The sequence below is a fragment of the Candidozyma duobushaemuli genome (genome assembly GCF_002926085.2).
Source record: "Candidozyma duobushaemuli strain B09383 chromosome Unknown F_B09383, whole genome shotgun sequence".
Classification (NCBI taxonomy): Eukaryota; Fungi; Ascomycota; class Pichiomycetes; order Serinales; family Metschnikowiaceae; genus Candidozyma; species Candidozyma duobushaemuli.
Genome location: NW_020289899.1, coordinates 325,782 through 340,815, shown reverse-complemented (window position 1 = coordinate 340,815; position 15,034 = coordinate 325,782). Strand labels below are relative to the sequence as shown.

General features: G+C 44.9%; 10 protein-coding genes and 1 non-coding gene across 11 annotated transcripts; 4 read left to right on the top strand and 7 right to left on the bottom strand. All coding sequences in view use genetic code 12, as the record gives it.

Moving 5' to 3' along the window:
* Positions 1-57: 57 nt before the first annotated feature.
* Positions 58-1,974, bottom strand: CXQ87_004821 (uncharacterized protein; the record flags this gene model as incomplete). Its single annotated transcript, XM_025483254.1, has 1 exon — positions 58-1,974. The coding sequence occupies one exon, from the start codon at positions 1,972-1,974 to the stop codon at positions 58-60; it is 1,917 nt and encodes a 638-aa protein (XP_025337467.1).
* A 908-nt stretch (positions 1,975-2,882) lies between these two features.
* CXQ87_004820 (uncharacterized protein) lies at positions 2,883-3,650 on the bottom strand (the record flags this gene model as incomplete). The annotated part of the gene is made up of 1 exon (XM_025483253.1): positions 2,883-3,650. One exon carries the CDS (start codon positions 3,648-3,650, stop codon positions 2,883-2,885), a length of 768 nt encoding a protein of 255 aa, XP_025337466.1.
* Positions 3,651-4,604: 954 nt separating this feature from the next.
* On the top strand, positions 4,605-5,188 carry CXQ87_004819 (uncharacterized protein; the record flags this gene model as incomplete). Its single annotated transcript, XM_025483252.1, has 2 exons — positions 4,605-5,110; positions 5,146-5,188. 2 exons carry the CDS (start codon positions 4,605-4,607, stop codon positions 5,186-5,188), a joined length of 549 nt encoding a protein of 182 aa, XP_025337465.1.
* Positions 5,189-5,376: 188 nt separating this feature from the next.
* CXQ87_004818 (uncharacterized protein) lies at positions 5,377-5,898 on the bottom strand (the record flags this gene model as incomplete). The annotated part of the gene is made up of 1 exon (XM_025483251.1): positions 5,377-5,898. One exon carries the CDS (start codon positions 5,896-5,898, stop codon positions 5,377-5,379), a length of 522 nt encoding a protein of 173 aa, XP_025337464.1.
* A 114-nt stretch (positions 5,899-6,012) lies between these two features.
* On the bottom strand, positions 6,013-6,852 carry CXQ87_004817 (TFIIH complex subunit; the record flags this gene model as incomplete). Its single annotated transcript, XM_025483250.1, has 1 exon — positions 6,013-6,852. One exon carries the CDS (start codon positions 6,850-6,852, stop codon positions 6,013-6,015), a length of 840 nt encoding a protein of 279 aa, XP_025337463.1.
* Positions 6,853-7,702: 850 nt separating this feature from the next.
* CXQ87_004816 (glucose-induced degradation complex subunit) lies at positions 7,703-8,670 on the top strand (the record flags this gene model as incomplete). Its single annotated transcript, XM_025483249.1, has 2 exons — positions 7,703-8,113; positions 8,296-8,670. The coding sequence occupies 2 exons, from the start codon at positions 7,703-7,705 to the stop codon at positions 8,668-8,670; spliced, it is 786 nt and encodes a 261-aa protein (XP_025337462.1).
* A 180-nt stretch (positions 8,671-8,850) lies between these two features.
* On the bottom strand, positions 8,851-9,468 carry OPI3 (bifunctional phosphatidyl-N-methylethanolamine N-methyltransferase/phosphatidyl-N-dimethylethanolamine N-methyltransferase; the record flags this gene model as incomplete). The annotated part of the gene is made up of 1 exon (XM_025483248.1): positions 8,851-9,468. One exon carries the CDS (start codon positions 9,466-9,468, stop codon positions 8,851-8,853), a length of 618 nt encoding a protein of 205 aa, XP_025337461.1.
* A 590-nt stretch (positions 9,469-10,058) lies between these two features.
* Positions 10,059-11,405, top strand: CXQ87_004814 (uncharacterized protein; the record flags this gene model as incomplete). Its single annotated transcript, XM_025483247.1, has 1 exon — positions 10,059-11,405. One exon carries the CDS (start codon positions 10,059-10,061, stop codon positions 11,403-11,405), a length of 1,347 nt encoding a protein of 448 aa, XP_025337460.1.
* A 66-nt stretch (positions 11,406-11,471) lies between these two features.
* CXQ87_004813 (uncharacterized protein) lies at positions 11,472-12,554 on the bottom strand (the record flags this gene model as incomplete). The annotated part of the gene is made up of 1 exon (XM_025483246.1): positions 11,472-12,554. The coding sequence occupies one exon, from the start codon at positions 12,552-12,554 to the stop codon at positions 11,472-11,474; it is 1,083 nt and encodes a 360-aa protein (XP_025337459.1).
* A 410-nt stretch (positions 12,555-12,964) lies between these two features.
* Positions 12,965-13,038, bottom strand: CXQ87_004812. The gene has a single exon. It is a non-coding gene; the product is annotated as a tRNA-Val (tRNA).
* A 477-nt stretch (positions 13,039-13,515) lies between these two features.
* CXQ87_004811 (uncharacterized protein) lies at positions 13,516-14,973 on the top strand (the record flags this gene model as incomplete). The annotated part of the gene is made up of 1 exon (XM_025483245.1): positions 13,516-14,973. One exon carries the CDS (start codon positions 13,516-13,518, stop codon positions 14,971-14,973), a length of 1,458 nt encoding a protein of 485 aa, XP_025337458.1.
* Positions 14,974-15,034: the final 61 nt, after the last annotated feature.

Sequence of the window (15,034 nt, the reverse complement as noted above, 5' to 3'; positions counted from 1 at the left end):
GTATAAGACATTAGCATATATACCACATAAAAAGACACAACATGTCGGGGTTGTGACTCAGTATATAGGAAAGAGCGTAGCCAGGTATTCCATATCGTCCAGACTATTTGTATTCTTTTCACTAGATTTTCTCTTCCTGGCAGCCTCTCTATTTTTTCTGGCTCTGGACACTGCCTCTATGCCGCTTCCTCCACCAAATTTTACAAGACCTCTGAAAAATAAATCCAATTTCTCGAAATCGTCCTCGCTATCCGTAAGGTCAATCGTGACCCGAAAGGGTAACTGTATCATGATTGCCCTAAAATCAAAAAGGGATTTGGAGAGCCAGTAGTGCTCCAGCTCTGCCACCACTAAATTTCTGTCGTAGCTGGGATCTGACTTGAGTTTCAAGAAAAACATGAGTTTCATGGTCTGTTCCACAAGACGTTTGATCATTGGATGACTTCTAGGTAGATGTAAAATACCTGGAGATGTGTACACTTTAAGGTTGAGAACCAAAAACTGAGACCTCAAAGCGACATCACAATAAGAGTAATGCTTGACATCATTGAGATCATCAGTGTCTTTAGCATACGCACTTCTGGGCAAGTATATTTTGCGTGCCATGTCAGTAAAATCAGGATGTGCTGGATGATCACGAGGAATTAGAAACTGGTCCTCGGCACTTAGTCCTGGTATAATACGTTGCTGAGCAACGATGTTAACTCGTGAAAGTAGTTCTCCAATCTCCTCCGGGCTGGCCTGTTTCAGCTCACTCTCGTTGACTCCTGCTATTATGTCTAGAAGCTTGAACATGCATTGAGATGCCTCATTTGTTAAAGTCAGGAAAAGATTGAAACCCGAATGAGTTGATGACGGTGGAATAAGCACACCTAATTTACGAAGTGTTTGCTGTTGGACAAAAGCTTCACGGCCTTCTGTATTTGTGATGTCAATCAAAAGGTGAAGATCTCTTATACTGCCCTTTGTGATCTGCGAGTTCAGCATTCCCAATTTCGAGATGTAATCGAATAAAAAGAATAAAAGTTTTGCAATTGTGATCCCTAGGGAGTCGGGTTTGGTGATGTTTGCCTGTTGCTTGACTAGCTTGTACTTGATCAAGAGTGATCTAGCTTTGTTGAGGTGAGAGATCCACGAAACGGGGACTGAAGTTGCGTCGACGAGACTTATGTCACAGAATAGCACTGTAAGGATGAGAACCGTCAATATAAGTCCTTCTATGTGTCTGAGGGAGTTCTCGTTATTTTTTAAATCGGTGAAGGCTTGCACCAACAATTTCATGCAAATTGCTGAGGAACGTTTCTGATTTCTATCATGCTTGGGGTTTTTAGTGATTGTGAATAAGCATGAGGCTCCGAGAGCTATGATTGCATAAACCAAATACTTGAACATCAACAGATATTCGAGAAGAACATGCATAATCTCGTTATCCTTGGTGGTTGGCGCGAACGGATATATAAACAAGAAAAGCTCCTTGCAAGATACAGCACGGAAGTATTCGAGTTCCTCAGCTGAGAGGTTATACGTCTCGTTGACACGCTCAACAAGTTCCTCATTACTTGGCTTGTTTCGTGGTTCGTTGAGCATAGGATCACGGATATGTTCGTTGATGTTTTCCCAGAATTGACTTCCCTCGGGCTTTCGGTCAAGATCTGTACCATAACGAAGATAGTCCTGAAGCTGGGCTTCATTAAAAAGATGATTGTCGCTGTTTGCCTCATTGAGAATAATATCCGAGTGGAAGGGCTTCAAATGTGCCCCATCTGGCGTACTCTGGGCTGAAAGTTGCAGAATTCCATCATTTCCCAAGACATCAAATGTAGCCAAGCCATGCACCAAGGTGCTAGCATCATCGAGAACGTTCTCAAACAAAAGCATATCCAACTGCCCATCATCCTGTACTACATCCGGTAGTCTGAACAGGGGAGGCAATGGGGACCCAGACAAATTCGTTGAGTCGTTACTGGGGATCATGTTGAGCTGGGGTAGGGGTGAAATTCCAGAGGCTGTGGTGGTAGGTAGTCCCATTGACAGCGATCCATGTAGATGGCTGAAGCCATTGAAACTACCTCTAGGATCACTGGCGTGATGGGGAAGTCCTGTGTTTGTTGCTGAAGGAGCCGATGTGGATATACCCGCTGCGTTGGCTGGTTGTTGGTGAAAGTCATGATGCATCACGTTAGTCCGATCCTGTCGTATCTTGTCATCTTCATGTTCTTCCTGTTCTTGAGGTAGTATCGGTAGAGCCTCCTTTTTAGCCTCTTTTGCCCGGCGAGGCTTGTTCCCGCTATTTTTGGTGGGGTAGACACATGGAAATTTAACTCTTTGGCAGTTCCCACACGTAGGGTGCACTTCATCACACTTGATCTTGCGGCGTTTGCATTCAATGCACCCAGCGCGAGAGTAACGTCGTTTGACGATAACCTTTCTCGGCTCAGGACTCATCAAAATGAGTTAGTGGCGAGTCTGAAAGAAGTGAAGCACTCAAATTAAAGGTCTGTTCGAATTTGGAGAATCGAGCCGATTAGCATGCCGAGATCTTGCACGTGATCTGCTTTTAACTAAAGGAAGCACAAATTCCCCAGACTTACAGGCGATAGATTGTGTGTAGGCGAGCTATTGAGGAAATTTCACTTCCAGCGGAATTATTGTGGAGTTTTTATTTTGACAAAATTCGCTGCATTTGTCAAAGAGGCTTATTAAGAAGAATCATCGTTTGAGTGAGTGAGGCGCATTTTCCGACTATATTTTTTGCAGCTATTAGCATAGCCATGCGCCTAAACTTAATCTGGTTGGGCAAGGGGGTAGTGTTCGGATTAGTTTTTTGTTTATGAATACAGCGTTCAGTCTATAAGTCGTTGTCTCGTGTCTTTCAATTTTCACTATCGTCTCAGTTTCGCCATGAGTGGGGAGTATCCTATACTCTCGTTCATGAGGTCAAGCTCGTGTTGTGAGAGATAAGTTGGTGCCTGCTTCTTCAACTCGGCATTTGACTTTCTCAAGGATTCCATTTCATTCTCGGCCGCATTGAGTCTGTCCTCTAGAGCCTTTAATTTTCTTAAATTGTCCAATTGGTCGTAGCTCATACCACCCCTAAACCCTCCGAGTAAGATATTCGTGGCGACGAAACTACCGATTAACAAGAAATTGCACAAAAATACCAGCTTCCAACTGATGGGTTTGAGAAACTCGTTGATGATTTCACCAAATGTCTGCGCTGTGACCAATGACTTTCCTATCTTCTCCGGGTCTCTATTCATGCATTTTTCCCATTCCAAGCAGGGTACTTCTAAGGCAGGAGCTCTATGGTTAGTGGCGCATTTATTGCGGTAGAATTCTCTGGAGCATAAGCTGATTTCTCGCAATGCATCAGTGGTTGCAATCTCCATCTTGTGTCTTGTATCTGCCTTTATGGTCGAGATGAAAAGGTAGATGATGTAAAAAATAATCAGTGCAAGTAAAACATTGAAAAGCAATTGGAGGTACATCAGTAGAATGTATGGAATAGTGTAGTTATTGAGGAAGCTTGGGCGAGGATTTGTCTTATCGTCTGTGGTGTTCCCTTCAGGCTCCGTTCTGAAAACACGTTCTCCGTTATCCTCCTCGTATCTCATGACCTCTTTTGTAGGAGAAAACACCACCCTACCCATTCTTGGTGGTGTTCTCAGTGGAGGTTGAGCTCCAGGTAGCGGAGTTGAAGATGAATTCACCGGCTCTGTGAAAGTTCGTGATGGGCTTGTTTTCAATATTGACGGTAGTCTCTTGCGGACTCCGTGTGCTTCGTTCTTAGTTTGCGTTGACCAACCCGTGCCATTTCCGTATCGAAGAAGATCTTGATCGAGGGTAGATTCGGCATCGGGTAGAATGTCATTGACGATTATGGGTTTTGCTTCGGGTGTGGCATACTGCGTTTCCTCATTTCGGTTCCCAAAGGGGATCCTGAATTGTGGCAGCATTGGGTGTGGAATTATGTGAGGCTTGTGAAAGTTGGTAATCAAAATGGAATTGACCTCATTTCGCTGTTTGTTATGAGCGGTGCGGCGCGCGATGGTCTATCGTTATGCCAAATCGTTGGGTCAACCGTTGGGTGACGTCAGTGCTCAATTTGTCTCCGTCGATCAAGAATGTCAAGAATTGGGAATTGAAGAGCTGAAGATTTGTCAGGATATCATGTTTCGGTCTCTAAGCACAATCGTGGAAAATAAAAGTTGACTCCGCTCTTTAGCAGCCGTATAGAATCAAAGAGTGCTACCTCATGTGAGTCCATTTTTGAAAGGACTGGGTCGAATGCTTTAGTTATACTGTTTACTCGTCTGATCAATTTGTCTGTCTTCTGAGATCCCTTGCGCTGGTTGTCGATATAGCCTATAATCAACACACTGAGCGAGAAGGAATCCAGAGTTTGCACTCGCCGAACTCAAAAAGAATAACTTGAAGATATTGTAATTAACTCTGAAACGAAATAAATTCTATGAAATGAATCACTATTTTTATCCATACTACAGTGAATTTTACCATCATAGTTTTCTAAAACGTATATTTCATGGAATCCTGCTCGTTCGCACTATAATCACAAACTTAGACCCACTTCTGTTCATAATGCCATGTCTTTGAAAGATCGCCTTCAAGCATACAAATACAATGAAGATGAAACCATCGAATTCAAGCCAGAGAAAGTTGCTAAACCAAAAACTCTGAAGGGCAAAAAGGCACCTAAGGAACTGACTGCCGCTCTTCTTGATCTCCCACCCTCGATCGCACCAGGAATCACAGTGGTGTTCGTGGGGTTCAATCCTGGTGTGGAATCTTCGAAACAACAACACCATTACGCTCACTTTACGAATCTCTTTTGGAAGCTCTTCAATGCCTCTGACCTACTAAGAAAAGTCTTGGCTCGTCGTGATATATACATTGAAGAACATGGTTTGCTCAAAGAGCTCTACGACAATGACGCAAAAATATGTACAGCTGCTGCCCGGCACGACAACGATTTGCTAGAATATGGCATTGGGTTCACTGATCTTGTGTTACGCTGCACCAAGTCGGCTCAGGAACTCAGCAAAGCAGAAAAGGTAGCCAATGTACCTCGATTGATGCTGGAATTCAACGAGTCCAAGGCACCATTCGTAGTATTCATTGGCAAAGGGATTTGGGAAATCGTGGTACAGTTTCTTATACCTGGGTATAAGCTTACCAAAACCAATTTTGCATGGGGAAAGCAAGAAGCTTCCACAACGCTTATCCAAGCTTTCCATAAGCGTTGCCCTGAGAAACCCTCAGTGTATGTATTTCCGAATACCTCTGGATTGGTGGCTCTGATGAAGTATCCCGAGAAGCTTGCCCTTTGGAATGCACTTGTGGATGAGATTTGAATAATTATTTCCAAAGTTTGTTGAAGACATCGTCCAAGTCCTTCTCGAACTTCACCAGCAGCTCATCATTGACATTCTCGCCTAGCTGGCCGAAATTTTTTGTGAATAGCTGGTCTACCACAAAACGAATAGCATTGCATTGCTTTTGGCTGTAGCAGTCGTTGTATCTTAGTTTGACAAAGGCTCTTTCCTGCAACTCATTGCACTTGGCTCCTCGCTTAATCTGAGCCGAACAGTTATCTATTCCAAACATCAGCCAGCCATCGTAGCATTTGAGCACTGCCTCTTGAAGTTCAGCACAATTTATAGCCGAAGACTTTTGTGCCAGATATTCTCTTTTGAACTGATCAAGCTCAAAAGAGTATTCATGCTGATTTTTCTCCAATACCTTGGCTACCTGTGCATCTTTTGAAGCTAGCTCTTGTTTCTGCTTTGTCGGGCTTACCTCTTTGTAGAACTCCTGCAAATTTTCGGGAAGGTCATCGGCGATGTCCTTTTTGGGTTCGCCTGATCCGAAGGGCCACATCTAAGTATTTTGCAGATTCGAGTACCGGTATATGATTACTATGTATGCGAGAATGAGTTGGTGCACAGGTGCATCACCTATAACGTATTTTGCAGCCATTACCCTAATTTCAACTCAGCTTCTTTCGAGGGTTCCTTCAAAAAGTCGGCCAACTTCGACATCAACTAGATTGAGAAGATTATCAGCGTGGGTGTTTTTCGAGTCTCTTTGGCGTGCCAATTCGTCGCGCAAGGGCCGTAGTTTACTCACAATGATAAGTCTTAACCTATTGGCTATGGGGAAGAGACGGACGAGCTGTGTTCTGTCAAACTTCAGATGCGGATTTGTCTCGGAAAGACCATCGATGAGTAGTGATATGCGAACATCCATTTTTTGGAAGAAGGAAAAAAGCCCGAAAAGAAAGACCTCTGTTTTCCTGTCTGTGCCAATGGCACTGAGGTCATACCAATCGACCCAGTCTTCCAAATCACCCATGATCTTTATAAAATACTCTTCCTGGCCGAAAAAGGCGTGCTCAGGTGAAACCAGCACCCAGAGCACATCGACAATTTGAGCCAAGTCGGTGAGCAATTGCTGCAAAGTATACTCTTTTCTTGTCTCTGCTTGGTTTTTCACAAACTTCCGCTGGACCTGTAGAAGCTCATGATCCAAGTACGCCACGAGCTTACTCTGCTGAGCGCTATTCACGCTAGGATGGGCATCTTTCAGCAACTTTGACATTTCAGCATCGTAGGCACTCTCGAAGGGAACAGTCCACAGGGCAATTTCGACACTGGGCTCTTCGCTTTTTTCATTCTCTCCCGAGTCTGGCGGAGCCATGCTGACGTCATCGTCAGACAAGTCGTCCTCGAGGCCAGGATTGAGATCTAGGTTGTCAGCGGCCAATTGTGCCTGCGGCAATTCATTTACCTCCTGGTCTGGCGCAGGGTGGAGCGGTGTAGGAGGAGCACTCATGATGGACTAGGCGGACTTGCTGCTGATGAACCCATAGTCTGGACATGCGATATCTGCAGGAGCCGATAAGCCAGGCTTTAGAAGAATTTACTTCGATGGCGGCTCGATTGAAAAATGGAGGCGAGTCTTGCCGAAAGCAACTTTGGCGAAGTCCGGAAGCATGCTGGCGCGAGCCTTTGTGAAGTCATGGTTGCAGCGTATTTCGCAGCCATCTACGGCGGGCCACAGTTAAGTGGTTCCAGGGTCGTCACGCGATGGACAAACAATAAAATCCCCGAAAACCTATTTTGCAGATCTGGCCCACGTGATGTCGAAGAGCAAACTACGAACCGGCTATCAGGTCGCAGAAGTGACATAGCAACGACGAAAAAAGAAATAGCTTTGTGTAGCCACAGCTGAGTAGTGAGGGTTACAGCGAAACCTGCGTCAGCGGTTGCTGTCATCGTGAGCAGAGGTGAAGAGATGAAAATAGAAAAAGCCGAACGGCCAACATGGCGAGAGAATAAATAAATGAAAAGCTTTCTTTATTTTATTGTAGTTTTGCCGCGTTCTCTCATTCCTCAGCTTGGAGTGACTTTCCCGATCATGGACCCGTAGATGCCGTGGCGAACGCTGTCTGGCTGATTTTGCAGCAGCGATATGTCCGAGCGCCAGTCCGCACACCGGAGGTGAGGTAACGAAGAGGCCGCAGAGAAAAAAAGACGAGCCACTGGCGATAAGGCAACGTGATTTGAGATATCGCGATCCTTGAATTCTCGTCTTTTCCACCTGCCCACTGTTTCTGCCACATTTTCCTTTGCCCATATATTTCCCATCTAATCCACTCCTGAGGACCGCTGTGTAGCCACCGATGCCCGTTACTCAGCACATTCCCAAGCCGGGCAATGAGCCCAGGGATTCCAAGAAACCCCATCGCCTGATCATCCGCCTCAAGCCAGTGGACTACAAGCCTGAGAAACCTCGTCTCCACGATGCTACTTCTCAACGCCTGAGCCGCCGCGAGGAGCCCCTGAGTCCCTCTCCCGTTGCAGATAGTCCTCAGCTTCGCCGCAAGAGCACCTGGTCATCTGCCTCAGGCTACAAGCATATCGACAAGTACGCCGAATTTTTCATGAACGATCCCGCTGTTCACAAGGACGTGCCACGCCTCCAGAACCAGTACCTTCGGCCCAACGCCAAGTTTGTGGGCGAACAGCAGAGCGGCGCTTACCGCTACGACATCAAGGTTGAGCTCAAGAGCGTGGACTTGGTGAGCTCCATCGTGACGGGCTTTTTCCAGATCCTGGGCCTTACGGACGAACATCCGCTTATTACCACCTGCTTCAAGGGCGAAATCATCAATAATCCGCTCAATAGCACCCGCTGGCAAAACCACCCTAAGGACTACCAGATGAAGGAATACGCTTTCATTACAGAAGACAGAAACTGGGGCTCTTCCCCCAGAACGATATTGACCACTGGAGGACGCTCACCCGGGCCTCCAGCAGCATGTCCGAAGAGCATCTTCTATCAAAGTTGCGCAGCATTCATGCCGGGGACCTGGACAACCAGTACATCTACATGCGCTGGAAGGAGGAGTTTTTGTTGCCCGACCTGAGAATCAAGCAATTGAAAAATGCTTCGTTCGAGGGTTTCTACTACGTGGTGCTCAACATTGGTGGTGGCGCCAGCAACAATTCGGGCGACTGCTTTTCCTCTCGCATCATTCCCGGCACCATCAGCGGCTTGTACTACCATACCCAGAACGATAAGTTCCAGCTGCTCTCCTTGCGGTACGTGGAAGACAGGGAGAGCTCCTACACATTTGACTTTGCCTAGCTGGGCAATGCGCTGCTCAAGAGCAGTATAACGATGAGACGAATATTTTACGAGAACTTTTTCTTCTGGGATAGATGCAACTGTTGAAGTCTATTTATAAGCGTTTTTGGAATAGAAAAGATGCTAGGTTAATTACATGTTGAAGAACTGAAGACCTCCCAAACTCTAAGATGGTGTCACTTAGTCTTTCTTCTCTGCTCTCTTTGCGTATATGGCAGCGGTGTATGGCTCCTCGAAAAGCAAAGCAATCTTGTACATGACGTAGACAAAAGCTGTCACGACCAAGCCGGTAGGCTTTCCGAACCACAAAGCGGTACCCAAGAAGCACAAAGTGGAACCATTGTACATGGGGTTGTCGTTAATGTTGAATGGGAACGACGTGACTCTTTCGTCCATCAAAATACCAAAGTAGTCACCCAAGTAGGTTCCAGTGACGCCCAATGCCCACATTGACAGCAAAACGAGAACATTGCCAAAGGCGAAGGTACCTACAGCAAGAGCCTTGACCAAGGCAGACTCAACCAATGGTTGAAAAGTGGGCTGAGCCTGGAGGGCCTGGTTGTAGACATGATCACGGAAGATACCCAAGGAAAAAATCGTGAATGCCAACAAGTAACAGCCGTTTCTGGCACCTCCAGCGGCCTTGGTGAGGAAGTGGGTCTTGTGCTCAAGACGGGCCACTATGTTCCAGAAAATGGGATTGAAGGCAATGCAGCCAATTGCAAGCTTGAGCTGGCAATTGAAGTCGATGTAGTCGGCAAAATTAGTGTAAAGCTCTGTCCACTGCAGTTTGTCCATGGCTGTTAGGTTGTGAATGCACGGTGTAGAAAACGATCTGAATCAGGTCTTGATATATGGGGCAACGTTGGCATGTGATAGGTGGACTTTACTCACGTGACGCGCTAGAAATGTTGGCCCTTCCGTTAAGAGGGATGTTTGTGGCGAGAAACGGGGGAGAGCTATCCGAAATGCTATAAGAAGGCTGAAATTTCGTTAAGGGTGTTTAGGAGATGTTGCGGAGACAATGGCGGACATGTATATACTTTGGCCGAGTGGCTGCGAAAACTAGGTGGCTTTTAGCAATCACTCAAGACAGGCCGAGAGAATTTATTAATTCTAATAAGTATACTTGAGTCAGTATCATTTGGACTAAATGTTTTATTTTTATCCTGCTCATCAGTGCTAGAATGTTTCATTCGAATACGCCTCAGACCCAATCGCGCACTCGTCTATGCGGCTCGAGGTATGGCTCTTGCTTGTTCAGAACACTGTATCTAATAGCTCCAGACTACAATTTATCATCAACCAGCACTCCCTCTACCTAGTTTCCCTTAAAATTGACCAAGGCTCGGATTCCCACCCAGAGTATAGAAGACAATTGAAAAATCATGAGGCATAGAGTCACTTTCATCCATTCCAAATCCTCAGAGGAGAAGGTCGTGAACACAATCAATGATACCTATGTGGGTCTTAAAGAAGACATGGACGTCGCTCGTGAGGATCGCTTTACATTTCCCGCCCCAGAATTCAAGAACGTGAAGTCGCTACGTTTGCAAGTCAACAAGGGTTACGACAACTCGCGTGTCACACTGCCGTTTTCATATCCTTACCAGATCGGGCTGCATTTCTATGTGAAGCCGCTTGTGATTTCTTCTGTAAAGGAGAGAGAGGAGTTCTACGAAAACAGTGCTAAGTTAATTAAAGATTACTTCGGTGTTGAGCCAGATGTTCAGACCTGGATTCCTTCTCTCAGTGCTCTTTACTTCCATGTACAAGAGCCATTGGCAATGGCCTTCAAGAACGTCGAACCAAGCTTAGCTGATGCGAATGGAGATTGGTCTTGCTTAGATTACCATTCTAGCGACGGGACGTCATCATTGAAGCTCTTTTACCCAGATGCGAAGGAGAGAATCGTCGATGTAAGCAATACATCAGACTTCACGGAAGTAGGAATCTTTGCCATTGACTCACCTTCTTCAAGAGACAACATCATTCTCTCTGGTGCCAGGGTGGTCATGAACGACGAGCCCGATCAGGATTTGGTCCAGAGGACACTTTTCCACGTCAAACCAAGACACAGGTATCTCGAGCCAATTGATCTTTCTTACAAGCCAAATGGATTGCACCCGGTTATCTCCTTTGGTGATGCTCCCGAACACCTAGTGGACGAGGATATTAAGAATTGCATCCTATACTCATACTACACCCTCGAGAAGTCGATATTCCTCGATCCATATCAGATTCCCCCAGGTTTTGATATCCTTGCAAACTATGGTACAAAAGATTTGGAATTACCTGAGTATTCCATCAACCAGTGGGGAAACGAGGTTTTAGTGGAGCATAAAGATACTACTAGTTTCCCTTTCGACCTCACATTGCACACTCGTTACCAGGTACCGGATGCCGAACAACATAAACACACAGCTCTCGATAAGCCTGTTGTGTTCTACGCTTGCGAAGCTCTCGTTGACCCATATCTCTTGAACAATTCTCCGTTCGATAACAAGAGGGCACCAGGAGGAAGTTTCGAAAAGTTCTTCACTGATGACACCATTTTCTACCATGCCCTGAAGCATGGGTACTTTGATGTTGACATCCCGAGGGCCACTTTTGATGCAAATGCAACAAATATCGTGACATTACTTTCACTTCTTTTGGGAGTCTCAATTATCTTTTACAAAGTCTTCAGAAAAGTGTCCTCACAGAAGACTCCAAACTTGAAAAAGACAGAATAAATAAGTTTAATTCGCCTCTATTAACAATCTTGTATATCACCTCGATGCTCTCCTCCCTCATATATCCTATAACTCATCTTTCGTTGAAGACCTTCCGACGGGTATCACCTTATATTCAATGAACAAGTCACCATATTCGTGTTCGTCATTGAAATGAGGCATCCCGTGCCCCTTGATCACTTCAACCTCTCCGTCTATCACGGGCACATTCTTTCCTCTCTTCACTGTCACGGATTCTCCGTCAAAGAATGCAATGTTTCGGCTCCAGTCACCTGCGATAGCTTCTTTGCTTGTGAGGAGCTCTGTTCTGTAGAGATGGTTCTTAATTCTACGGAATCCCCAGTTTTCCGCAGAAGCATCTCTGAATTGAAGGTTCATGTTTCCAGCCACGAAGTCAGGATTCTGATCACCCTCGCCCTCCAAAACATGACGATGGTTACGCGGCGTACCAGGACTCACATAAACATTGTAGTGTCTCGAAACACGCTCCGTACCTTGGCCATCACATTTCTTACAGGGCTTGGCTATCGTCTGCCCTTTACCACCACACTGATCACATTGGGACTGGAACTGCTGGATTATTGGACCCATTTGTCTTCTCATCATGACAACACCACGCCCATCACATTTAGTACATGTATGTTTCTTGCCGTCTGCAGATCTACTACCCTTGCACTTGCTGCAAATGTTGTTCATCTCGACGTCAAACTCCAAATCTTTGCCTAGGAAAGCGTCCTTCAAGGTCATTTCCACGTTCACTTGAGTGTCGGGACCCTTTTGGACACGTCTTTGATGGCCATGGCCACCACCGAATCCACCCTGACCTTGGAAGAATTGGTTGAACATGTCACCAAAATCGAATCCAGCGCCTCCACCTCCAAAGCCTCCACCGCCGTTCGCATCCCCAAATTGATCATAGTTTTGTTTTTTCTGTGGATCGTTGAGTATGTCATATGCTTCTCCTATCTCGATAAATTTATCGTGGGCCTCAGGCGACAGGTTTTTGTCTGGATGGTACTGCTTCGACAACTGCCTGTAGGCTGTCTTAATTGTTTTTTCATCGGCATCTTTGGATATTCCCAAAACGGAGTACGGGTCTATGGCCGCAACAAAAGCTAGACAAACAAATAGAAACGCCAGAAATATCATGGCTGTTGTTATACTGATAAGTTAGATGGTTGCAAAGCGGTTTGAAAGATCTTACACGTATTAGGTACATAACGCTCGCGCTAGTGAAAATACGCACACGTGACTTATACGTGACAAGTATGTGCAGTAGAACAAGTTTTTGGCAGCTACGGTTCTGGAAAGTCGACCGCTTCTGGGTCAAAATTCCCCTGGAATTATTGGGAGGATCATCATGAGCTTCTCAGATTTTAAGTGATTCGATTGTAGCACAGTACCTCAGACAGATACTCGACTTCTGCTCTATAGAATGCCACTATAAAATGCCAGACCCTTCCGATGAGCCAGAGCTTTGAGAGTAAATTAAACAACGTGGAACGCATACTAAAAGAATACTTTGTTGGGCCGACTTAAAGAAAAAGAAAAAATAATTATGATTTCGCCCAGGATCGAACTGGGGACGTTCTGCGTGTTAAGCAGATGCCATAACCAACTAGACCACGAAACCGTAACTATGTAAAGGAAATTACGCCACATGAATATAAAGTGCACTAGAAAGCCGTAGAATGCAAACCTGCATATACGAAACCACTAGAAAAGTCTATATTTTTGTCCCAAGTGTTTGCAATACTGATTTTTCGGTCTATATAATTCGTCCGAAAGTTTCTCTTAGCAATTGCATGATCTCTATCGCAAGGATCTTAAGTTTTGCAATCAATTAAAGGCTATCTTGAGACTGTGTCAATGCTGCGAAAAATGAGGCACTAGTGAGCTCAATTGGGCACAAATCTGCTTTATCATAAAAACTTAAAAAGAGCTCCCAATTAAAGCGCAAAAACTACAATAGATTTGTCGCTCCACTCTTTAGGCGTGTAGGTTCGAATCGAACTAGTGATGAGTTTCCTGTACATTGCATGCACTTACTTATGGTCCACCCAGGCCTATAGAGGAAGAGCTCCTCAAGTTAATACATCAATTCTGCTAGATGCAAGAAGTAATCAGCATTGCAGCATCATCATCACTGGGTCATCTTTGCACTCATCTTTACAACGTTCAGGAATCCTATATCCCCTACCTGAAAAAGACCAAAATCACACACCAAAATGACATCTTTCTAGAGCCATCAAGACAGAATGGAAGGGTGAACTACTACCCTAGAGCTATAAATATCCAGCTCAATGGTGGATTTGGATTTTTAGGAAAGTATACCTTTCAAGATCCATCCATCGATTTGTCAGCATTTGACGGTATCGAACTCGAAAAGAAACCTAGGGTCGATAAGAATATTTATCAGCAAAACTTAGACGAGGGTAAGCCGACAGATAATCTGATGCTCAATGTCGAAAACACGAAGTTTTTTACAGATTATAATAAGTTGATCTACAGACCTTACTCGCTACTATCTATCGAAGACTACACCCATCCAGAAGGTACTCACAAGCATTTTGAAAGATATAAATTTGATTCCTTCAAAATAGGCGCCGACGAATACAAGAATTACGAAGATGATGTCGACGAAAGTTTCAGGAAATTACTCGAGTCTCTGGATAATATACAAGGAGTTTCATTATTCAGCGAGCTTGACAATGCTTGGAGTGGGTTCACTAATGAAATGTTGGTCCATCTTCGTGACGAATATTTTAATAATGGTGTCAGCAGTAAGTACAATCTATGGTGTTACGCCATTGGATCCAAATCATTTACCAAGCAAGATACTTTGACAAGAATCAAAGGCTTGATAGAGCTATCCAAAAACAGCTCACTCCTTTTCCCACTTGGAATCGATCAACAGCTGAGTCTTCTACTGAGCACATACCACGCAGAGAGTCTATGGCATCGGGGGTTAGTGCATGCATACTTCGTCAACTCGATTTGGTCGACGAACAACCAATCGGAAGGCAAGACTACAATGGCAGAATATGAGGCCAATTTATTGAGAGGATACCACAAAAGAAACATTGTTAATGAGATTCGTCTCAATGAAGTCGAGCTGAAGACCGGAACCACAGTTATTGATGATCCACGGATAATAGAAGCAGTTTTGCGTGGCGAAACGCCTCCCAAGAAAGAGATGAGGCAACTTGACCTCAACCTCTTGTCTAATGCGTCGTCAAGTAAACGTTTCTTTTCTCAGTACATCATCCCTGATGATGAGAAGTTGAAAGAGAAGCTTGACGGAAAGGTCTGTGTGAACAAAGACATTGGTAAACTCACCTCATTGGACTCATCACCAGCTGTGTTTGAAACCGACAATTTATACACCGAGTTTGCACAATCAACTGGCCTCAAGGACCATCTCAAGCAGTATCGCCAGATAATTCAACGTGTGCGAGCACCCAAGGATCTAGAGATTGTGGGAGACAAGCAAGAGTTGGTTGAGGATATCTCCTATCTCATTGATGAGTATATCCAGGGATACGAACTGGAAGAAGAGTCAGATTAAGGCTAAGGAATCTGGCCATAATTGTATATACTGCAATTTTTACGTCCTCACGAACCGACAG